Raw genomic sequence first — 25,213 nt, forward strand, 5'->3', positions numbered from 1 at the left:
TCCTGTGTCTGGCCCACCTTACCTGTGTGGTTCACCTCGACACATACACTCCCCTGTACAACACATACCACCACTGCTTTCACTAACACTGGAGATTTACTTTGAGCGTGATAGATACAGATGGCTGAAACATTTTGTCCCATTACGAACTAATATAATTTGTCTGTGAAATGGCAAGTGCTGTAAATGGCTTTTAAAAGTTCCCACAGCTCAGTTTTGTTCAACCAACAGTTCTTAACCCCAAAATATTAATTTATCAGTACAGTTAGATTTTCTTCTCATTGACTTAAAAAAAGGAAAACAAATTCTCAGTGTAAAATATCGTGTTCAGAAAGATGTTATCATTATGTTGAGATATTAGTGCTACATGTCATACTCAAATTATTTAAGCAATTATTGATTTCAGCAAAACTCAAAACCCCAAGTTTTTTGTCTGACCAACTATTTAAAACTAAAAAATATTCACAATGCAAAAGTAGCAAATCCTCTTTGCAGAAGCTAATGTGTATTTTGAAAATTTAGCTTGAGCGATTATTCAGTTTTCAAAAGTCAATTCATACGATTTTTATTTCATAAATAATAATTCAATCACTTCTTTCAGTCGTATTCAGTTTGGTTCTCCTGGTAATATTTTTTTATCCTTTTCAATAAAACGTTGAACTGCTACCAGCATGAATGAGAGGAAACTGGAAGGTTAGTGTGAGTCAGACGCTTGTGTTTACCTCCATAATGTTTACAGCAATCCCTGCAATATATCACAGTGAAAGTGACAATGATGTATTGGTGTTATTACAAACACTAACGGTAGCACCTTGTCATATGTTTTACTCCCAGATTCACTATTTGTCTTATTCACTTTGTTTTTATTTTTCCTCCCTCTTCCAAATCAGCCCCTCATGCATTCATGTTGTGTTTACCCTGATAAACACCTAACGACTTTAACAGCAAAACCGGGGCCGCCCTCCTCCGCCCTCATGGTGGCCCAGACACCAGCCCCTCTGTTATGACAGCTCCCAGCGCTGCCTTGATTTAGCCAAGGCAGGACACACACATCCGCAGTTATAATTCAGTAATTTGTGTTTGTGCATTCTGTGACAATTGTGACAAATGACTGGCCGGGAGTGAAATGCCAACCTGCCCCCTCCCCCCCTTGTTTCCTGCCTGGGCCGATGCATGCTTACACTGCTCAGGTGTGCGCTGAGAGGGCTTGCGTGCTAAGTATGAATAGGCCAGCTGACAAGGGAAATGTTGACATGGACATGTTTGTTTTAAATGTGATTTTAATTGATGAATCATATCAACTCCGCAGGCCTGTGTGATCACGTTTAGCAAGTGGGTGGCATGTCAACTTTTTTTTTTTTTTCTTCTTCTTCTTGTGGTGCAACGAATCCCTGAAGGGTTTGTTTCACATAGTTTGGATCCTTGTCTGGCAACATTTGCCAGGAAGGACACACAGCAATCATTTCATAGCCAGCCCCCCCTCATTTACATTTCCCGGGACATTTTTCATCATAAGCGCGTTCTGTCATCGATATTTGCGGGGGAAATTGAGGGTTTGCATTGGAGCGGGACTCAGCAGAACACGGATCCTATTATAGAAGCAACAGGAGGATGTAATACTCATATGGAGCAGTTTATGAGGATTAAGAGGTTTTATTTAGTCTATGTGGCCACAGGGCCTCCTCTCTGCAGCCCTCCTCCATCACAGCCTATAGCCTCTCCCTGCTGTGGAGTGGATGACCAGCCGTTAACATGTGGGATGGCAGACGACGGCTCTAAGTCTGTAGGAAAGGGCCTTTTTTTTTTGGTGCTGACAGTGTCTGACTTTTCTCAGTCCTGTGTGCCAGCCACCCTGTTTTCCACCAGAGAGAGAGTCAGCAGGCCTGAGCTCTAACACCTGTGGCAGGTGGAGTTGTGTAACTCTATCTGTTGTTGACTTTTTCCACTTTCCTTTTGAATCTTTTGTCATCCCTTTTTTTTTTTTTACTCTGATTCTTTCAGCTGAGAAAAGCAGGTTCTTCTTTAAGTATGGAGGCTTTTCTTGTGTGTTGTTAGATTGTGTATTTTTTGTGTTGGCTTTTCATCTGTGCGTGTGTGCTTTAAGGTCTGTGTATGTGTGTGGCTTCCCTCCATCTTTTTCCCAGAAGGAAAAGTCTCATGTTCACCCTCTAACTCGTCCTGGTAGAGGGTCAATTGCAACCAGTTGGCCGCCAGTCTGGTCCAAAGTAAACATTTGGAGAGAGGCGACTGTACAGGCAGGTACCTGGGGGCTCAGCTTTGCTTTTCCCCTTCCTCCTTCTCTTCCCCTCCTTTCTCCCCCTCTACGTCTCCACCGTAGATGCGCGGCGGTGGGGCATGTTCCCCTAATTTCTCTCAGGGTGAGAGATTTCCTGGGTTGCTCCTTTTTGGATCGAGCCTTGCTGGGCTCCGTGAGATGGTGCGTCTCCTGGGACGAGCTCTCTATACAGTCTGCTTCGTTTTCCTTGTTGTTGTTGCCTGCCTCCTGTGTTCTGGCTACTTTAAGAACACTGGAAGATCGAAAACAGAGACAAGCCAGCCCAGGTCTATTTGATATACGTAAACACACAACACAAAGCACATCTCCCTCATTGTGTAAGCTATCTGTAATATGGTTTTCATTTAGAGCCCCGTGTGCCAGCTAGAGTTATTCAGGTCCAGGCAGAGGGGCCACATTTGTTTAGTGTGGCAGGAGAAGGAAGGTCTGCAGCAGATTTGCTGTGAAGTGTTGGGGAGCGGTGCGGGGCTGAGAGCCTGCTCTGCAGCTTGCAGCCTTTTGAGCCTGATGGCAGGCGACTCCTTTAACTGGGGCTGGGGAGCAGTCTGCACAGCTCAATTTTGCCCACATTAATCAAACTCACATTTCCTCACATCAGCCTGTGTGCCTATCAGCGGGGCTGGCTTGTTAGCATAATGAATTCAGGGCCACCGTCTGCTGGTAGTAAATCCAGTATGCAGGAAGATGAATAAAGCAAGAACTTAATTTAGTCCCTGACATGTATAGGATGAAAACTTAATGTCCAATTATTTTATCAAGTTATTTTTTTTCAGATTTGGCCTTTTTCTGAATGAACTTCTTGTAGATTTATCAACATTATTAAAAAATATATATTTACCTGATGTTGTTAATTTCCAAATTTTTTACATAAAATCATACCACATTCAAGAATCACATATTTGGTTTAACAGCTCCTGTAGGTCAGCTCTTGATGAAAAATCAAATCTATAATTTCATGGAGAGTTTAGGTCAAAGTGGTCTTTTGTGTACGCAGTGAGTTATTTCTTTTCAGGAAGACTTCCTCTTGGTACTTGGGGGCAGAGTGAGGAGTGACGGGGGGCAGAGGGTCAGTGAAAAGAGACACTGCCGGTGGGGGTGGTGGAGGTGGCCGTCTGAGAGTGAAAGCATGTAGTCAGACAGTGGGAGAGGGCTTTAGCTTTGCTGTTCATTCATACAGGTGCTTATAATTTGCAGCGTGTGATTAATCATTGTTGTGTTCGGGGGTGACATCTTGTTTAAAGGATCTGTCCATCTCTCTGCTTTCACTGTTCTGGGGACGAATGTGAGTAGCATGCCTAGCGTTTATATATATTCTAGACAGACATTTACACACACGCGTGCACAAAGATTTAAACATTAAAACTGACTAAATTGTACTTCCAAGTTTGTCGTTTTGCTTCAAATCACTCCAGTGATCACCTCTGCAGTGATGTAAAAATCCAAACCTGGCCCGGTGAACGAGGCAGCCAAATGCAACATATGTGCGAGCCCACCAGCTGCCACCGCACAGAGGCCGTGGTGTTTTCTGTGTGTGTTTGCTTTGGGTGGAGGGCAGGCTGGCTGGTCAGCGTGGCTGTAAATCAGAGTCTTCCTGATGGAACCCTGATGGACAGGAACCTAATCTGTCCCCGGTGTGTCATTACGCTCAACCTCCCAGATAGCTGCTGCTCCTCTCATCTCTGCCTGGCCTCCGCGCAGACAAACACAGACACACACACACAGACCCACACATACCTACACTCACAGTAAACCAGCCAGGGCAGCCCTCTGGAAACCAGAGACGGTAACGGACACACACATGTTGAACATAAACCGGTCGAACTGGTGTCAAGAGTTCATCGTCTGCATCTGTCATAGCAAAGCCGCTGCCCAAAAACGCATTTGCTGCTCTCGCACCGCAGCGCCTCGCTCTTGCTTCAAATGTACACAGGCCACGCAACTACTGTCGCCAAACTGGCCTCAGTGATGGCTAAACATAAGCAAACTGACAGATTCTTTTAGGACATGTTAGGATCTGTCCCAGGACCCGATTCTGTCCTACACTGGAGCCCCCACACATCGAAGGGAGTCTGAGCCAAGGTGTCATCTGCTACTTTTATGAACCTTTACATATCCAAACCCTCAAGAAAATACTCTGTTTCCATGTGATCCCTGAAATTTATAAATCAAGATTTCACCAGCATGTTAAAGGTCATTCTTTGAATAATGTACTATTTAGAAATAAAATTAAATGGCCTAAAACCCCAGAATTCCTCCATAAACGGTTACAGTTTAAGTTTAATCATTTATTCCATTTTACTAATCAAATGATGTATATGACCTCTTGAAACTCCTCAAACAAACACCTCCTTTTGATTTTTAATAGTCTTTCCTCCCCCTTTTCTCAAAACTGGCTCTCATTTATTATTCTCCGCTGACAGTTTGGGGTTATTTCAGCTTTTCTGACAAATCGCAGGATAAAAGCAACCAGCACATCCATGCACGGTTCAGTTGGAGTTTGTCCAATGAGGAGATCTTGACCCCTTCAATTACAGGATGATGGAGTTATTTCTCTTGCGTGTTGCTGAATTTCATTAACAATTTCGCTTCCACACATGTGAAAGAAACTCTGTGAAGCTCAGAATCAAACACAGAATTTTTTTTTCCGCCTTCATATTTGTTGCCCACAGTGTCTTGTTTTATTTCTGAGCAGTATCCAGTGCTCCTTTTAGAATAAATGTAAGGTTGCTGCAAATTCTTTCCAAGTGCAGCTGAGAACATCTGTATCTCTCTGATCTCTGCTTCCATCGGCTACCTGCAACAAATCTCTCACGAAGCCAGAAACCAAAGAACCAGGCCTATAATCTCGTGCCATCACAAGACAAAACACAGATTTGCTCCGTTGACTCTGAATCGGAGACTTATGGACTCAAAGAATGTTTGCTTGACCTTTTCTCAGCGTCACCTCGGACACTGAGTCAGTTCAGAAAGTCGCTCTGTCTTTCAGTGCCAGTGGAGCAGCTCCCGGGATTGTCTCTTGAAAGACAACAACCAGAGAGCATTGCCTCTCATTTCCAGATTGCGCGACGTGTGATCATGTGTACACATCTTGACTTAACCGTCTCAGATTTCAGCAGTAATGCCATGTTTGCTCTTTATTTTGGATTTCTCTAGTTTAGCTATTTTTTTTTCCTGCAGTTTATTCCACGGAGCCGCACATGAAGAACCAGTTTCTCTCTCTCCAGGCCTCTCTGAATCTGTTCCTCCTATCTGCAGATCTATCGTCTGTTTGTGTATGACTTTAGAAAGCACCGATAGGCCGTGGGTAGAGCCCGTATTGTGATTAAGGCAGAGTATGGTTTTCCCTGTGCTCGGTGCGCGACATGGCACAGGGCCATCTGCCAAAACAAAAGCCGTCAGATATGCCCCGTCACACAGTAAGCCATTAAGCCTGCCTGCTCGCCCGCCTGCGACAATTAATTACTCCATTTCAAATAATGTTGATAAATCATAGACATAACACAAAGCTGTGCTGCTGATTGCATAATTATTGCATCAGACCACTGCCGTATGTAACATAATCACTGTCTCTCATCAGACCCAAACCACCGGCGTGCATCTGGAGCTGTGTTATACAATGTTTGGAAAAAGACACGGCGAGCTTGCAAACAATATGTGTGAAGCTGCTAGTCTTGTGTCGGCGCTTCACTTGTCCCGGAGTCTTTCTTTGAAGGGGACAAAAAGGCTTTTTGTGTTTGAATAGGACAAACTTCCTCCCACACCCTACTTTTTCATGTGCTGGGGCATATTTGGTCTGTGTTTGAGCAGTGATGGCTGACTGCATTTACACTTTGGTAATGGCTTCCTGCTTTTAAACTGTCCCGGCTTAAGACGAGAGTGAACCATGCGGGTACTTCCCTTTTGCTGCAGCCGTCGCAGGTCCTGCCCCTGCTGCTACTGCTGCTGCCTTGCTGCTCTTCTCCTTTCTCCCCACTTCACGTCCATCAGCAAGCCTAGTACAGAAAGGGACAGACCACCCTGTCGGCTTATTCACTCTCTCCTCTACTGTATCACTCCTACCATGGATAGTTTGTGGACCGAAAGATCATATCACTCCTCAGGAATGTCCGCTGGTTTTTCAGTCCCTGCATCATTTGCATTTATCTACCTTGCAGCCTTTTTCTCAACCCGCAAAGATTGTGTGTTTGGAGAACGTCCCTACCATGAGGCATCCCGAAATGTCAGCCAACAAGAGTTTTTTCTTCCAGGTGGCACGATGCCTGGGCCCAGTGTAGATCTCTACCCGGACTGTATTTTTAACATCAAGCTAGATCTCGAGCTCAAGGCGGCATTTTTTTATTTTAGATGCCTTTCAGCAGCTTGATGATACAGGTGCTCAACAGTCTCTTAAAAGCAAAGGTGATGGTCTAGTCAGTGGCCCTCTGCCTCTAGTCCATCCAGCCTGTTCCAGACAGCAGCGAGCAACGGGGGGGAGCTTCAGCCTGTCCACATAGACAGAGAGGGTGTTAACAACTAATTAAAGAATTTACTGCCACACTAAAACTCCATTATTGCTGTTCCTTCCCAATTATTGGCTCTATTATCAGCTTTTATGGACTCAGGTGAGCTTCCGGAGAAAGTTATGCTTGTTTTGGTTGAGTGGTCAGCGCCGTCCCTTTTTAATAAAACTAGTAGAGTGCCTGTTTTAAACATGCTTGTTTGGAAAGGGCTGTTTTCTTGGCCTGTGGTGATGCTGGTTGCAGCTTTCTTTGTGAAACTGTAAAAGTGACCTGCAGGACCCTGATGCTGCCCCACCGCTGCTGCACAAAGAACTACTCATCTGTTTATTCAAAGTTTGGTGAAGCTTGACTCGTGCCTTCATTCCATTACACCTCAGAGCTCGGCCCCTCGAAATGACATCACACCTGAATAACTCATGTTGATGGTGTTCCAGTTGCTCAGGAACAATGCTTACGTTAGCCAGCTAGCCATTGTTAGCAAAACCAGTTCATAATAAGGTATTATGCAGGATTTTACGCATACTAACATCCATCCACAGAAAGTAATTGGAAAGTACTCTGTGTATGACACATTTAATGACAGTCAAAACTACAGCTTTCACTACTGTTGATACACGGAGCAGCCATCAAGGATTTCAAAGTCCGGGTTGGTGAGGTTCCTCCGACCTTCCGAGTCGAAATTCAAACTTGAGGGGGCATTCCAGCTGTAACTTCCGACTCGGGAGTCGGTAATTCCGAGCTCCGAGGTTTAATGGAACACAGAATCAATACGCAGAATCCCAAGCTGGAGAATCAGTTGTTTCCGTTTTCATGAATGGGCTCTAGTCGTGATTGACATTGTCACTTTATGCACACAAACGGTTCTTGAGATATTTGTTCCATATGCAGACAGATGGAGGAATTAGTAGATGACAGCATTGTTAATGGCATCCATGAAGAGGTTAATTTCCTATGTCTATTTTTCTTGTTACATTAAATGAAATATTCTCCTGCAGCTGCTTTCCTTTCTCAGACACTGAGCCATGTTTTGTTCCCTCACGTCTTATCCATCTTTCTCAGCGTCTCACCTCCCTGTGTGTTAATCAATCTCCCCTCTCCGCACCGTCCACTAGGTGACAGTACTGACACAGCTCTCCCCTCTGGGGGCTGGGGATGGGATGAGGCTAATCTCTGTTCACACAAGGTGAATTGTCTGTAGGACTGGATGCTATAGGCTCGGTGGGTGTGACAATCGTTGTGATTATGTTATAGTGATGTGGTGGCGTGGTGGTGACTTTAATGATTGTGGTGTCTACTGTGGAAAGTCCACTTACTACCCATTCACTATTCTGCTTAACGTCACTCAGCAGCATCGTATAAAGACTTCACCAAAATGAGCCGTTCCTTGTGCTCTGCATAAGCTCAAAAAAGTACCATACAACATAGAGGCTTGTTAGTTTTGATTGTTTCAAAGCGCTGAACTTTTCGCAGTGGTAATTCATTTAGCTATGTTACATTTACCCTTTCAGCAGCTCAAATGGGAGCCATACATCAAGAGGTTTCCACTTTTCTATCAGACATAATCTCACAGGGATGAGCAGCAAGTATTTTACCACCCTGTTCCAGCCAGATGTGTATGTTTTAACAGATTTAAGTGGTTATTTCACCATATTCACACTATTAATATCAATATAAAACATTTTGACCCCTCACAAGGTTGTGAATATGGACGGGGTGCTCTGTAAACATAGAACTGCCCCAGCTTTTCTTATACAAGTCAAGGTTATTATCACCAGTTTAAATTATTAAAGCTCTGTTTCTTAGAAATAAGGTTTTGTTCATCTTTGTGTGTAGCTCTTCGTGCAGATGTGCCACATGTGTTCTACATGTTGCCCATTCTTGAGGGGCTCTTATGTTTCGATGGGCCAGGGTCAAATTTTCACTCTAATTTATTCTATTCAGGTCACATGACATAGTCTATAAGGATAAATTAATGAATTTTATCTCTGGAACCACTTTTACACACAACTAACTCTCTTGACTATAGTGACAACACATGTGTTGAAAACCAGCCAGAATTAGTTGAACCAGAATGTTGAAATGAACAGCCTGGGCTTAAAATTACAAAATGATTTGTTCACACTGTTCACACAAGTTCTGACTCTTCTGAGGACATGGATAACATTTCCCAACTGCATATTTTCAGTTTGCATTCATTGTAACACGAAGTTAAACAAACAGTTTGTTTCTCTAGAACTGAGAGCTGTTTAGTCACTTATTGCAAAATCGATGAGAGCAGATAAGAGTTTGTTGTGTGGACGAGCTCTTTGTGTTTTTTTCGGTACAGTATTTTTCGCCCGTCATCTCTTTTAAATTGAGTGTAGGTGATGTCAGCAGCACTTTGTGACTTTCAGGCTGCATTTGACCTGTAGGCATGGGTGGAGGTGATGACATGAGTGATGAGATGATTCATGAAATGGCGCAGACAGGTGAGTTCTGGGGAAAGTACACAAAGAGACTGCGGCAGGTGAAATAATTAGGCACTGCAGTGGTGTCAGGTTAAAACCATAATATGCCAGTCTTGGGTTTTTTCCATATTTTTATTTGAATTTAAGAATTAAATGTTTTTCAGCTGCTAATTTAGCAAATGTCCCGACGGGCTTGTAGAGGCAGTTGGAAAATAACTTGAGTATGTGGCTGCAGAGCAAAAATTGCTAACATTCTTCGAGTGTGGATCTGGGATGTGATAAAATTACAGTAGTTCTTCACTGTCATGTCTGTGTGCAAAACATCCGTCTTGTCCAGGTGCTTAATTTAACAAAGAGTAACTTATGTCTGTCTTGGAGCCCTTGTACACTTTCGTACATTTTAAATGTTATTACTAGAACCTGATTGATGTGGATGTTGGGGGGGCTGGTGCAGATACTGGTATTAGGGTGTAAAACATTTTCCATATCACAATATTGGCTGAGGTACTTATAAATGGAAGGGATTCCTAATAGGATGTTTTCAAACCCTAAAGACATAGAAATGTAATTGAGGCTTGGTATTGTGCAATTTAACCATAAATATGGAACTTGAATTAAGAATCTATAAAACATAAATGCACGTCTTTTCTGCATTGGTTATCTGTCTGTTCGTAGATTTACAGATGTGTCTGGGCCTCTGGGCTGGACAATAGCTACTCGTATCCTTAAAGAATTCATAGATTTTAGTCACGTGAGTCACAGTAACTGGCACAACATTGGGAATTCTACAGAATAAATCTACTATTGTAGACTAAGGTTATGTAAATATGGACCTCTCATCATGTTGAGCACGTCTTTGATTTTTGAGCAGATTATTCTGTTGCAATTATGTAAAGTATCTTGTGACCCGAAGTCTGGGAACCACTGATATTGCAACCTCTGCATATTGTGCTGTTTTTTGTCGGACTACATTTCAGCCTCTCCGACCATTGTTGTGGGGTTACAAGGTTTATTTAGTCCGGTGACAGGTGTCCTGCAGGAGTTGGAGACGATTTGTTTAAAGAAAAAAACCTCGTTAGAGAAGTTGTGCTGCGATGACACGGAGCACTTCCTCTCAAACATCAGTTAGACCCGGTTTTGCATTCATTTTGTCCCCTTTTCTTCCCCTCCTGTCACTCGCTTCCGCGCTGCTGTTGCAGCTATTTGCATCTAATGGCATGTAAAGGGGGAAAAAAAATGTGACCACAGGTGTCAAGAAAACAGTGACAGTAATGGACGAGGGACGCTCCGACACTGACAGCGCTGCACTATCGGCACGGTCTGCCTGTCAGTCTGTCACTAACTTATCATTATCCAGCACAGGCCGCACAGGCCCTGACCCAGTCAACAGTACAGACACACACACACACATTTAACTTCCATCAATATCAGAGTTCATCTGAAGTTTGACAGACAGGGACATACCCGAGCTGTCTCCGTGTATTGCCAGTGGCGAAAATTGCGCCATGACGCATGACTTCCAACGATAAATCTCAACTGGCGACAGCAGCTCAACTGAAAAATCAATACATCAATCATAAACAAGATATTTTGGCACAGTATGTGGCGTGATTAATTTAGATTTTGTTAAATTGTAAAAAGAAAACAATGAAGAAACCATTGACATGTTTGATTCTGGGTGTTGGCCGACTGTTATGAGAGATTGCGAAAGTGTCAGGTAAAGTAATTGTGTGGGTAGCCTGTTTCTTCTCTACATCTTTTCATTGCAAGTCATGCATTGACACCCCCCGGATCTGTTAACAGGATGTGCTGAGGCTCTGCAGGATACATGTCCCAATTATTAGAAACTCCTTCAGTTTACCTTGGAGAACGGTTAAAATAATCCTGACTGGAGGGTTTTATGAAGCAAAAATGGAAAATTGTCCCCGTTGCAAACTGTCTACACTGTAGTGGAATTTCCTGGAAAGAGATTTAGACTTATGACCAGGGGTGTGACGATTCTCCAAAATCCATCTAAGGGTTGTTTACATGTTGAGCTACTTAAACTAGCCGAACTTTGACCACAGGCATGATGAGACCAAAATAGTCACATGACAAGTGCAAGTTGGTGCAATGTGTAATATGTACAAAATGTAAAGTTTGAAATATGTCAAGTACAGCCCAACTGGATTAGTTATGGATGATCCCGATATTGGGGAGTAAAACATATCCAATATCCAGCAGATTCCTACACTTAATTATAAAAAACTAAATGTAAACATGAATGCACATCTTTTCTACATTGTTCATTTTTTTAAATAAGTTTTAAATATTGGCAAACATTAACGCTGATTCCTATATGTCTGTGAAAGGCTTGCGTTGGCCCCTAACCCTTTTTATCGGCCAACTAAAAAAATCATTACAACGCTAACTTATAGATATAAAATTCATGATTTACATGTTATTGTTTATTTGAATGTGAAATGAAAATGTGCTCTGTTACGTTAGTGAAGTGATGAGAGTCCAAAGAAGCCGTACCTGCAGCGGGGGCAACAGATTGCTGTGTCTCGGTTCTCTAGTCCTGTAGTTAGATAGAAGATTGTGGTTGTTTAGGTCGTATCACTGGTTCGGTCTCAGAATTGTAACACCCACCTATATGACTGTGCAATATTGAAAATGAAACATTTTAGACAGCTTTATATGAAATTAAACAACTTCAACTTTACTGCTGAGATCCACCCTTAGAGGAGATGGTAGCCGGCAAAGCAGCAGCACCTTGTTGCTGACACAGGAAACCACAGAGTGCCATGATACTTGCACCTATCATCGTGGGGCCCTCAGTTAAGAAATCCCCTGCTGTCATTGGAGATGACCCCGCTTGTTTTTCTAGGCACCCTTTGAGCTTTCTCAAGTGCAGAATTAGGGACTGTTTGGGGAGTTAGCTGGGATGCTTCTGCGCGTCCCAGGACAGGAAGCCTGATTGGTGATATATGTGATTAATGGCGCTCTCTCACTCACTCCCTCTCTCTCTCTCTGTCTGCTTCCAGATGTTTTGAGCCATAAGGTCTTATAAATATGTAGATTCCTACATAATCAGTTCCTCTGTACTTGTGTTTGGTTTAGGAGATGGAGGTAATACCTTCTTTTTTTTGTCTGCTTTTCCTGCTGGTTTTGGTTATTTATTTTTTTCCACTACTAATTTGCTGAGAATAGTTTTAACCACTGCTGACAGAAGAACAGAGCTGGATTAAGAGCATAAATCACTTTTAGTAATGGTTGTCTCCTTCCACATTAATGACATTACTTTTTTTATTAGAAGAATTACAGGCAATTCTTTCACCACAAACCCCTTCTCCCTACGAGGTGATTACACATGTGCTTATGATAGATTGCTTGTGCCATTACTGTATCAAAATGGTTTATACTCCGTTTCAATTTTAATGTGATCAGTTTGGAATTGTTTCACCGGCTGTTTGCTTTAAAAACAGGTTTGGCTCCAAGGCAGTATTTCAATACCATAGTGTGCCTCACTTGGTTGTAACTATGGTTTATTGGTCTGACCCAAACCAGCTGACCTCATGTTATTCCGCTACCTTTCTGTTACATTTATATCATCCACTTCCTAGATTTTCCTTGTTTATGCCAACCGCAAGTGTTTTCTAACGAATTCGGTGTGAATTTATGATCACCTGTCGCAGTAGGTTTCTATTTTAATAAAGTAACACATTAATGTGCCAGAAAAATGTAGTCAGACAAATGTTAATTGTAGGTTCTGAAAGACAAACACGGCTAACATCAACACGTTCTGATATAATGTCTGAGGAGAAACGGGTTTAACAAGTCTGGAGGTAAAAATACGCTCCAGTTAAAAGGAATTATATCAAGTAGGTTATGTTTTCCTCCGTGTATGTTTGTCTCTTAGTGTATTTGTTGGTAAGATTACACACAAACCCTTAAACAGATTTCAGCAGGACTGGGTGGAAGGAAGCGACTTGGGCCGAGATGATTCTCTCACTTTGTTTAAAATTGTGTCATAGGATGTTTTTTTCGCATTTTCCTCAATTCCCAAAGGAATAATTTCCGGCACATTAAGGAGGACTGTGGGCAATTGTGTGCATATCCAAATAAAAATTTGGATCGAGCAGATTTTAATGTGTTTTGACAAGGGACCTTGCATCTCAGTTGGTTCCAGTGCACAGAGGTATTTGCTCTACTAAGCCAATCTAGTCAGTTTGTTTGTTTAGTTTATTTGTTAGCAGGATTATGCAGAAACTACTAAAAAGATTTCTACCCAACTTGGTGGAGGGATGGGGCCTGGGAAGAGCAAATTGAGTTTTGGTGCAGATTGGAATTAAGGGCTGGATCCAGCATTTATTTTCACTTTATTTAATATACTTTATGACAAATAATATTGATTATAAGACCAGTTTTCTTCAGGTGTAGTTTTGTTTGCGCTTGGTGGAGTTCAACTCAGGGCCAGTTTAGTTCTATCTCTTGTTTATTGTTTATATCTCCCTGGAGTTCGCAATCTCTACGTGCACATCTTTTATTTATTGCTCAATTTATCACAATCGACTTTATTCATTCTTTCACCTCTATCTCTGCTGGAGCATTAAAACAACCTCGAAATTAATCAGCGTTTCTGAATCGGAGCGTCTGGCCCGGTTGCTGATGGATATCACTTTGGCTTTGTTACTGCAGATGACAAATTGCAGGGGAGCAGCAGCTCGCAGGGTTTGTTTAGCATTCCAGATCCGATGTGTTTTGAAAAGTATTAATGGAGGACACGAAGGTATGCAATATCACCTGCAGGTTCAGTCAAGAGCTCTTGTTAAGACCAGAGTGGGCCTGTGAGGTGAAGCTCTGTCATCATGACACTCGTATTCCTCACATCACGCCTCGAAACCTCAGGACAAACTATAATTTTCTACTTTGGCTCTCAGTGAACCGAGAAATGTTCTTTGGTAATTTTCCCAAAACATTTAGCGATATGTTAATTCATTTCTGAATCGCATTGTTTCAAAATATGAAACAAATTCTAATTAATTACAATTAAATATCATAAATCAAAATTCTTCATAATTTAATGAGAATAATTAAGAAACCATTATTAACATATTTAATAAACTAGCTAGTATGCTACCATCAGAGACTGTAGCATTTACAGGGTCAAGTAAGCGTGTGAAATTAGCGGCCGGTATGTCTCTCATATATTCGTCCATTTAACTTGGGGAGTCTCACTTCCTGTGGCAGTGACCTTCTCCCTGTGGCTGCTTGGAATTACAGTCATTCAGTGTGTCTCAGTATGATGGATGACACCTGCACCCGTTGAGCAATCGCTCCCTGGCGCACTATTGTTTTTCTTTCTCACTTTTTTGCGTGGGAGCAAACTGTGTGCATTCCCGAGCCAAAACCAACTCAGATAATCATCTCATCTGCATGATGTATGGTCTTCTTTCTTTGGAGGGCAAGTCGTCAAACGACATGGAATGTCTTGCCAATATGGTGGTGGCATTAGTGGAGCTACCAGTGAGGCTACTTGTCTGGTTCGGCTCAGGGACACCTCTGCACTGTTGACACATAATCACCCCAGACGCCTGGACTACGAAGAATGGTTTGCGGTTATCGGAGTCACTTCAGGTTTAGTTCAGGCAAACCTGCTCCGGAGCAGGTTAAGGTGGAGATAAGAGATCAACCAGTATAAAATCTCTCCCCACTGACAAACGAATTCCTTTGAAACATGGATCTTGGAGGATCCCGTGGAGCTCCGTTCGAGGGTCTCTGAGGAGGACAAGGGTCAGAGACCGACAAAATCCTTGTGCCTACTCTGATGAGTATCTTTATGAAAGATATAGATCCTCATCAGAGGGAATGATAAACCTTTGTCAGCTGCTGGAGCCGAACATAACCAACCTGACACGTAGGAGCAATTTGCTCACAGTACCACAGACTGTCTGCATCGCTCTGTGTGTGTTTACTTGAGGGTCTCTCTCTCTCTCTCTCTCTCTCTCTCTCTCTCTCTCTCTCTCTCTCTCTCTCTCTCTCTCTCACCAAAGTGACACAACACTGTTGAGCGATCCGCACTCTCCTTAAAGGGAAGGATATGGAAAGAATAAAACAATTTCTGGTCAGTTAAGTCAATCACTGCCGCTAACCAGTACATCTCAATCTCTCCCTGTTTCCAGATGCGCCAGGCGCAACCTGTCACCAGTGTGCCAAATCCACATAGTCCTGTTCTGTGGATCATGGCGCACAAAAATAAGTCCATATGTTTTTATTGATTAGTAATTGCAAACGTTTCCACAACAGTGTATCCTTGGAGTCAGTGCAGACAGTGTGTGTCAAACTGAAGCTCATTAAAGAGGCTACATCATGTGATTAAGTGAAACGTTTCATCTCTCATCCAAGAGGCTTCTTCACTTCGCCAGGTCTTGTTAGTAAAGAACAGATTCATATCTCGTGGCCCCGAGTTATTTAGAGAGAGGAGCAACAGTTGTTAGAATGAAAACAATAAGGGTGATAATTATGGATATAAAGATGTTATTAATGGCTCAGCAACAGTTCATTTAATGATAATAAATGTTGTTGAGAGACAGACAGAAGTCAATGCGGGGGCAGAGAGACAGAAAGAAGGGAAAAGGTGCTCAGTGCATGATGGAAGTAGAAAATCAGAACAATGTCTCACCGTAACCTTGCAGCTCATTTGTTTCCACTGCACAGTTGGTCCATACACTGATTCTTGCCCAGAATATATTTGTGGAAAATAGCCAGTTACCAGGAGAAGTTGGAGTCAGAACTACGTAACTCTGTAGCACCATCCCCTCACTTTGCCCTCACTGTAGCCTGGTAATGCCAGACCAATATACATGGGTGTGACTGGCTCAGAAATTCCTGTGTATATTTTAGATTTTCCAATGGGTGTTTATTTAGAGCCTGACCGATATGGATTTTGGGGGCTGATAACGTTAGGAGTAAAAAAAAAAGACATTCCGTGCATTTATTACCGTCTAAATTCCAACTTCATCAGAATTCTCCACATCAGCAGCAGCCATCTTGGTTGTTACCAAAATTGCTTCGGCAGTTCTCCCATTGGGTGTTCCTGTGTTGAAGGTGGATAAACATGAGCTCTCAGATCGGCCTATTTCCCAGTCTACCCTCTCCATGCTCAGTGCATCGGAGGCTATGGAGGGGTGTGAAGTGCTGAGAGCGTGTGGGTTCACTACTGCTGTGCTCTACGATTAAACAGTAGTACGTGCTGACAGCTGGAGTAGAAGAGCATGAAGCGCTGAGGCACAGTGCAGAGGGAGGCTGCCTCTGCCAGGTTGTGGAAATGACCTATTTTTGGTGTCTTAAGGCTTTGACGTATGACTGTTCCATGATGCGTCACCAATCAAAGCTGAATCTAAATAAGGAACAATGATACTCTATGTAGCAAATTGTTCCTGTGCACCTGCAGGTGAAAACAATCCCCTTCCTAAAATATCACTAATTAGTTGCTCCACCAAGCATTGCCTCATTAGATCAAAATGCATTACATTGACAGGTTGGTCTTTTGTGGATCTGTCATCTGTTGGATGAATACAACGCCCTCATCTGCAGAGGCTGTTTTTGTGTAATTTGAGTGACGAGGCACAGAACCACATTGTTCTCTCTTGACTCTCACTTTCACTTGGAAAAATAAATCCTTGTTGCTGTTTTGCATATTCAGCACAGAGAATGCTTTTGACTGAGAGCTGCCAAAGGGCATTCAAGGATATCGTAATCAACAACCAGTAGCAAGTGACTTAACTTTGTTTTTTTTGTGACACACTATATACAACCAACGGATTGTCATTAGACAAAGACAAACCTTACCTAGTATGAGCAATGTTTTACATGCATAACTCGCCCTACCAGACAGCACGTCGTACAAAGGCCAGTTCAGTACTATGGTCATAGACTTCCTCCTGTTGAGTTTTTTCCTTCTAACTCCTCTAGCCTGTCATCTCATCTGCCATCAGCTGTTCTTAAGGTGTGTCATCTGCAAGGGCGTTTGACAGATGCTCAAACAAACACAACCGAGTTTTGCATTTGTACTTGTCATCACTTAATCCTTCTACAACTGCCAGCTGTACAACACAACACGCATTGATAACTGACGTTATCCTCATATCTAAACAGACTGGTCCACAGGCACTTCACTACTGAAACACTGACAGCCTGAGAACTGAACACACTTAAACATGCCGAACTAATCACTGTATCAGAATTTCAAAGTGGGGGCAAGTCTCCTAATTAGTGATGTGTGTTAACTAATGTTACCTTTCTAGGCGTCTGGAGACGTATCTCCTTTAGGAGTTCCTGTAATCTGAGGTTTACGATGAGGCCCAAAATCTCTAGTGAATCATTTTAAGTCCAGATGTGCAAACATGCTCTGGTCACTTGGTAACCCGCTCAAGTGCTTTCTTCTTGGTTATTAACAATAACCTCTCCAAGTGCATGATTTTTACCAGGATAATCAAAATCTGTGTTGTTTAAATGAATGGATAATTAGAATTTTAGGCCTTAAATAGTTTCAAGTATGTAAAATATGTTACCTTGGATACAAGACATGTCTTTATTATGTTAACGTTCATTAAATGCTACTTTCATCCAGATTCATCAAAGTTTTAGAGTTGTGCATAGCTTGTAATGTCTGTGTGTTGTAGTTCATTTGCAAAGATACAGATATTAACACGCTGGCTGTGGGAAAGACGATGAATACCCACTGTTTCTCCCTGCAAGATAACACAGTATTTCAAGGGTTATTCTCTACTAGGCTATTTCACCTTGTATTCAGGTGTAAATAATTTGATATTTCTCTATATCTGTCATACTTGACATACATGTGTCAGTTTGATCTTAAAGTCTTGAATCCTGCAGAAACCCTGTGTGTTCTGTGCTGCTGTTTCCTGCCCCACCTCTCTGTGTATCTGTAATAATATATTCTAGATTGTTGTCCAGACTCTAGCCTGTTTTGTTCCTTTCCAGTCAACTATGAGGGACACATGCTTTACCCAAACAAAGAAAGTATAGTTCCATGAGTAAAAAGTAAAGACAAATACCCGCTCCATTACTGTGCATGTGAATCTGTTGCTAAACATAACCATACAAATACGTGACTGAAAAATGCTCACAGGGTGAAATATCAGCCTTCAGATTCACTTATGAAGATGCTGTTTGAGTCTGTACAGTGATCTAACATCATCCATATTGAAGCCTGTGGGTCTATGAAAAAAATGATTCTGCCTTGAAGTCGAAGCAAAACAGATCAGCAGAGATTATAAAATCAAACTTATGGGCCAATGAGTTTGCCAGTAAGTCCTCATAGAGGAATCCTGCAGGACATGTTTCTCTGCGATAATGTGAACCCAGCTTAAATTTGTATCGCACACAAGTTTGCAGGAGAATTTTGGAAGATTTCTTTTATTTTTTTTGTCTCGTCTTTTTTCAATGCGTTTGCCTTTCTCATTAAGTGTTGAAGTATGCCGTTTAAATGGCATTCTCCAAACCTCTCTTTCCCCTCGATCACCTGTCGCAGCATGTTCGGTCCCTTCCCAGCATCCTCTGTGTTTACACAGGTTGATCAAGCAGAAAGGCGGGTTTGGTTTCATCACGTAATCTGATTACCTGCTGAAAGGTTTGATGCTACTCATCTCGACTGCTCTCCTACTAATAGCAACGGCCTGAAAATGATATGTCCATTTCAAGGCTTGTATTTACCTTTTCAGCGCAGTATCATTAACAACCACAGTCAGGTCAACTGAGCCGGAACAGATGGAATCTACTTAGACTCTTGCCTGCTGGTAGCTTGGTTCACTTGTTTTTTTGGTTTCTCCCATTCATACATCAAGATACAACTGTAGACAAAGTAATTTTTCTGCGGTATTTCACTTGATAATTACTTCCCTGGAAAAACCCCAGAAGACACACTCTTTTATAGACAATATGTTTAATTGAGCAAATTAGAAAGAGCCCATATAGCACAGCAGCTGTGTACACACACGGTGGAATCTGCAAGGGAAGCCCTCGGAGCACCAGTAAAGGGATGCAGTGAGAATTGTGTATTCAAGTAAAGATCCTGATTGAGTGAGAAGGCCTCCGTGCCAGAGCAGTGGCTTTTCAACACAGATGCACATAGTTAGCGTGTGTTTGAAAACCTCCGAGTCCCTCACTGATCACCCGGCTGCATTGATTCTCCAGCCGCTGGCACGTTGCTCATGTACTGGGTTTACATGTATGATAAGGTCGGTGGCTCCTGCTGACATGTCGGCAGTTATAGTCCCTCACAAGAAGCTTTTGAAACAAGTCTCATTGGATCACTCATTCAGACCATTTTCTCATTGGAACGACACAAGACTCAAAACACCAAGAATCACTGACATTTATTTTAAGCTGAGGGATAATCAGGCTGAAGATAAGGTTTTCAAGAAGAACAGCAAGTGTATTTAAACAGACATTTAGCTTTTAAAAGCTGCTTTAAAATGAATGCATGGACAAACATACACAGATTTAGATGCAAGTAGTGTGCAACAGTGACAAGGAGTTAAAGGCCCTGTTTTAACCTGGCATAAACATAGTTCCTGAGAAATCTGATCACAAGTGGACAACGTTCGTCTTTTCACACCTGGCATTAAAATCCATCCTGAGTATGTCTCCTGTGACCACTTGTGATCGAACATCATTTCCTTGCTCTGTATGCAAATAAACATGTAATTCATTTTTGTTCGCAAAGAGTAAATTGTTGTTTTTACCCAGGCTGAGTGTACAGATGTGTCCGATGCTTGTGTGTGTCTTTGTCGACAAGAGGGAGAGAATGAGAGTGATCAGAGTCAGGAGGCGCTGAATGAATCAATGAGCTCCATGCAGCTCTCATAGGAGGAAAGACTTTACCCATTCGAATTTAAAAAACTAACATTATTTGGTGGTCAATGTTGATATTGTGGCAGTGTCCACAGACAAATCCACGTACGGACACTGAAAAGCGTAAAAATCAGTTTGATTCATTGTGAAGCTGCAGCGGGTCAGAGGATGTCAGCTGAGTAGGAGGCCCTTCAATGGGGCCCAGGATGCACTTGTGTTCACAGAGAGAAAAAGAATATGGCCACATGCGTCCCAGCCTACTTTCTAATGTCTAAGTGATTGGATCTGAGGACGTATTAGGGTACATAGTGCTGACCAGTTGTGATCGGATTTCCCTGAAAGGTAGTTAACACCAGGACTGCTTGACAAAACTCAAGCAGCCAGTCCCAGTTGCTGTAGCCCCTGTAGCTGCTTATTGAGGAGGGTGCATTGCTATGTCATTACCCCTCAATGCAAATATCCTGTGTAAATAAAGCTTTTCTATTAAGACTAGAAAAGTGTTAACATGCGGGATTACAAATTGATAGACATGATTGAACACAACCAACATACACCTTTTATATCTGTGGCTGTTGAAGAAACTAATCCTGTCTCTTTTTATTCTTAGGTTTGGTAGAGATCTGCCTGATGCATCCCCTCGATGTGGTGAAGACGAGGTAAGCCGCACATTCTACCAGAAAACACACACGTTTCGTCATCTATTGTGAAACTCGTGTACCTCAGGTTTAAGCTACTTACGAGAGCCATTTTGGTTCACATCTGCTATGAATCCTCGCGGTGGGCATGTGGGTCTGTGCAGTGAAGTTCCGCACATACCAGGTCTATTTTTCCCATCTCAAGCAAGCCTGGCAAGCACTGCACTCATTCTCCACTCAAACGTGCACCGGTGCCAAGGGGCCTTAGCCATTTTCTGGAAAATGAAATGCATCATTTACCCATTCATCCCCCACAAAATGTTAACCTTAGATGTTTTATGTTTTCAAGTGACTGAACATTTTTTACCTTATTACTTAATTTAAGAAAAAAGGATCAGACAATTTTCCCCTTTTTTTTTTGACGAGCAGCCGGCTGTTTCCGAGCGGGACGTGGACTCGCAGCGGACCATATCAGATGCCACTTAATGCACTCGCTGTGTTTAATGCCTTGTTTTCCGTTAGCATCTCCTGTTATGCAAGAGCGGCGGCAGCAGTCCCGAGCTGCAGAGTGATCAAGAGCCTCACACCACAGTGTCTCAGCCAGCCATAAACAGGTCGTGGGCTTCTACTAAAGCTTTATAGTCTTTCACAGGCCCAGCCAAGACCTCTGGCTTCGTTCTGAGCCCCCCTGCCCCATTCACTACTTGTCAGTAAATTGTACTGCTTTCTCTGTCATTTATGGCAGCAGTTTCTTGGTAAATAAATTGCCCAGTGTGCCTTTTAAAAAAGTGAGATGGTTGCACTTTGAAGGCATTACCACCACCAGAACACAGAAGGAAAGGCGGGGATAAAAGCCAAGGGGTGAGCAGTGTTGTATTAGTCGATATCTGATACTTTGAAGGCACACAGCGTGATTTATGGTCACGTGTAGCAGCTATGGGGGTTTATTACAGGTAAGTCTTGAGCTCTGCCTGTCCGTCCTCACACAGGGTCAGGGTTAAAAGTGCACCCACTATTTTCTTTGTAATGCTCTTCCTTAAAAAGTGATAAAAGCTGCTCTAAAACTGGACAGCTTTATCTGTTTGTTTTCTGCTCGCGTTGCCATGTGTTTGTGTTGATGGACGGTCTGTTGCCGAGGACGGGTCAGCGTGAAGGGATCTTGTTTGGTCTTGACTTAGAAAAAACTTTAACCAAATGCAAAAAGAGAATAGCGTCTCTGCTGATTATAATTGAAATTTAGGTAATGTTGAGAGAAACTATCGGCGGTTTTTATGTACACTGAATAGCAGACGTGCAGGATATGCACAGATATGCATACACACTGTACATGTATGTTCACACACTTGTTCACACACTTAATATCCACATGAATTCATAAACCAAGCAAACATACCAGCTAATTGGGACACTGAGGGAGCTGAAATCTATTAGCAGAAACCTTGGAGCCAAGAGTCAGACACAGCCACACTTCCACTGCGTCTCGCTCCCTCTCTCTCTTTCTCCCTCTCTCTCTCTCTCCCTCTCTCTCCCTCTCTCTCTCCCTCTCAATGGCATGGCTCTTATTAGGCACCGGCTCCTGCTTTAATGTCCACTGGTCCAAATTGCACAGCAACTGGAGTAAATTTACTTTTTTCCACCAAGTTAGAATCAAAGGGATTTTTTTCTTTCTTTCTCTCTCTTTCTCTCTCTCTCTCCCTTTTCTGTCTTTCTTTTTTATTTAATTGGAAAGTAAACTTGACAAAATGTCTACCTGCCTGGGAGCTGATGTTACCTATTTTCCAAATTAGGTTTTGTCTGTCTCTGTGGAGAATGGGGGGTGGGAACTGCAGTTTAAGGATTAGCCACACGCCTCAATACTCCACCAGAAGATAAATACTATGAATATACTACAACTATCAATTAAAAAAATGTCAGAACCATTTTTAGGCCTCCTCGCCCACGACAGGAGAGGGGTTATGATGTTTCCGGCTTGTCAAATTTGTATTCACATAGACTCAATAATGAGATTTTGATGGTCAAAGGTCACAGTGACCTCACAAAGCAAATTTTTCGCCTTGTATATCTTTGGAACAGCATCAAGGAATCCTTTCACATTTGGCACAAACATTCACTTGGAGTCAGTAGCCAGAGGTCAAAGGTCATGGTGGCCTCACAGAGTAAAGGTCTGTTCTTCTTGAACATGATATCTTAAGATCAGATTGAGGGAATGTCTTAAATTTGGCACAATCGTTCACTTAGTGAATTAACTAATTCGATTTTGGTGTCTGGAGGTCAAATGTCAAGGTCACAGTGACCTCCAGTCCCTGTGAATGTAATACGTTAGGACTGCGATTTGAAAAGAGCGTCACCGCTCTTCACAACGGCTCCCTCAAAATGTATATATAATACTATATAATGTAATACAATATGCATTACAACTTATATGCAATAACCGCTTAGCTGTTGTATTTTATATATTGTTGTATAACACACAAAGTACCCATATTCATACCTATTTTTTAAATACTTTATATGTTTCGTATTTCTATTTATAAAATTCAATGGTCTCTCCTATTCTTGTTTGGAGCAAGTGTAAAAAAAAAAACAATTTCCTCCAGGAATTTAAATATTCTGATGATGACATAAACATGATCAGCAGCACAAAATTTGGGTGAAAGGAAGGTCTGTTGTAGCCATTATTAGCTCAGAACATTGGTAAAAAACACTTTTGTGACTCGACCACACTGGACACTACATGTAGGACCTAAAGGTGAAAGTTGTGTCAGATAATTCACGGCGTATATTCTTGCCTTTGTTGTTTCATTTCTACTCCCCGTGGCGTGCTCGCTGACCAGTCGAGCCATGACCCCCGTTACTCACCATTTCTAACAACTACATCTATCTTTCATGTGAGGGACTCCTGCAGAGCCCACCTTCCATCAGACTGACTTACAGCCTCTTTCATCGTTGTGAAGGAGTGAATGTCTGTAGACCTACGTTTATATCGGTCATTTTGAGATAAGCACATGGGTGCATTGCATGTAGTTTCGTGCCAAGCGGTTAGAAGCTTAGTTTAATGTCTTTGACAAATGGATTTATCAATAATTGGAAAATGAATTGTTAATCTATGTTGATTACTGAATTACTTAGCTCTACTTCTGTTGCTGATTATCTATTTGGCACTTTATTTATCCTCAAATTTTATTATAGCTTTTAGAAATGTTTGAAATAAACCTAAACTGAATAATTGTAGTGTTTGCCCCAAAAGCTTTTCTACCACCTGGACGATGGAGACATTATTACAAACTGTTTGTCCTATTTAAAGTTAAGTTTCCTTGATGATGCACACACAGTGGGGTGCAGACCAGTGTGAGACCCATTACAGGTCATAACTGAGATTAAGGGAATAAAGTGAGGTATGCTGAGAGAAGATTATTGACATTTATTTATTTTCATGAACTATTTATCACACATACAACTTCAATTGTGCAACTGTGACCGTTCAGTTTTATGTTTTTTCATGCTTTTAATACGTCGATCCAGAAACTGCAACATTTATCTCATTGTGAGTCACTCTGGATAATAATCAGCCCAAAATGTAAATGTAGCATACTTCGCACAAAGTAAACAGTTAATTGCCGCTGACCATGACGTCCCCCCCCCGCCCCCTCTTCATGGTTAGTGGCAGGAATGTCGGGTTGAAGATGGAGGGTGTGGTGTGGGGATGGGGGGGGGCAGTCGTCAGTTTAGCAGAGAGAGACAGTGGGACCGGAGTTACAGCTTTTCATTAACCTGGAAACCACCTAGTTACATGGTTCATGGGCTGGTCTCAGCTCACTTGGAGGTAACAAAGGGTGTCGGGCGGCACTTTCTGCAGGGGGCTGTGCGCTCGGGGCACCCCATCTGACTCTGATCAGGTTCTCCCTCTCATTAGAGACTTGCACTGAGCCCGCGTTTCCCTTCATGTCGAGATCCTGTTACACGAAGCTCCGCCCTACACCCATGCATGCGCAAACATACTCGTGCTCATCAGAAAGAAATTTCCCATCACCCCCTTCCCTTTCCGCCCATGGAGCGAAACCACGCCTTTCTCATGTCTGCGTCTGCCTTAGCAACCTCTGCTGTCATCGTGAGCTTCCTGCAGTTTCCGCAGCGCGCGCATGATCCGGAGTGTTTGCTATAATGAGCCCAAAGATGTATTTTCTACAACAACACTTGAAATGAGCCACTCCTCCTCCACCTCTCTCCTCCACCCACACTTTCTTCCTCGCCGTTTCTGTCTTTCAAGCTCTCGCTCAGATAACCACATGTCATGCAGATTTCTTACTCCTCCCACTGACCATTAACTTGTTTCACATTCTGTCAAATGTGGTTTGAGTTTTTCAGCAACCATTTTAGTTAGCCCGTTGTTGCATCAGCCACAACTTGTGTTAATACAAACCTTATTATATAACTACGTCATCAACATTCATGAGGAATGCATTGTTTAAACTTCTA

At 42.4% G+C, this 25,213-nt stretch overlaps 1 protein-coding gene across 2 annotated transcripts in view; it reads left to right on the forward strand.

The window, feature by feature from the left end:
* slc25a21 (solute carrier family 25 member 21) overlaps positions 1-25,213 on the forward strand; it is an 86,678-nt gene that overhangs the window by 36,264 nt on the left and 25,201 nt on the right. For both annotated transcript variants that reach the window (XM_035168678.2, XM_035168679.2), the window contains one exon: positions 20,710-20,758. In XM_035168678.2, the coding sequence (XP_035024569.1) occupies positions 20,710-20,758 (49 nt within the window). The remainder of the gene's footprint in view (positions 1-20,709; positions 20,759-25,213) is intronic.

Source organism: Hippoglossus stenolepis, chromosome 10 (assembly GCF_022539355.2).
Source record: "Hippoglossus stenolepis isolate QCI-W04-F060 chromosome 10, HSTE1.2, whole genome shotgun sequence".
NCBI lineage: Eukaryota > Metazoa > Chordata > Actinopteri > Pleuronectiformes > Pleuronectidae > Hippoglossus > Hippoglossus stenolepis.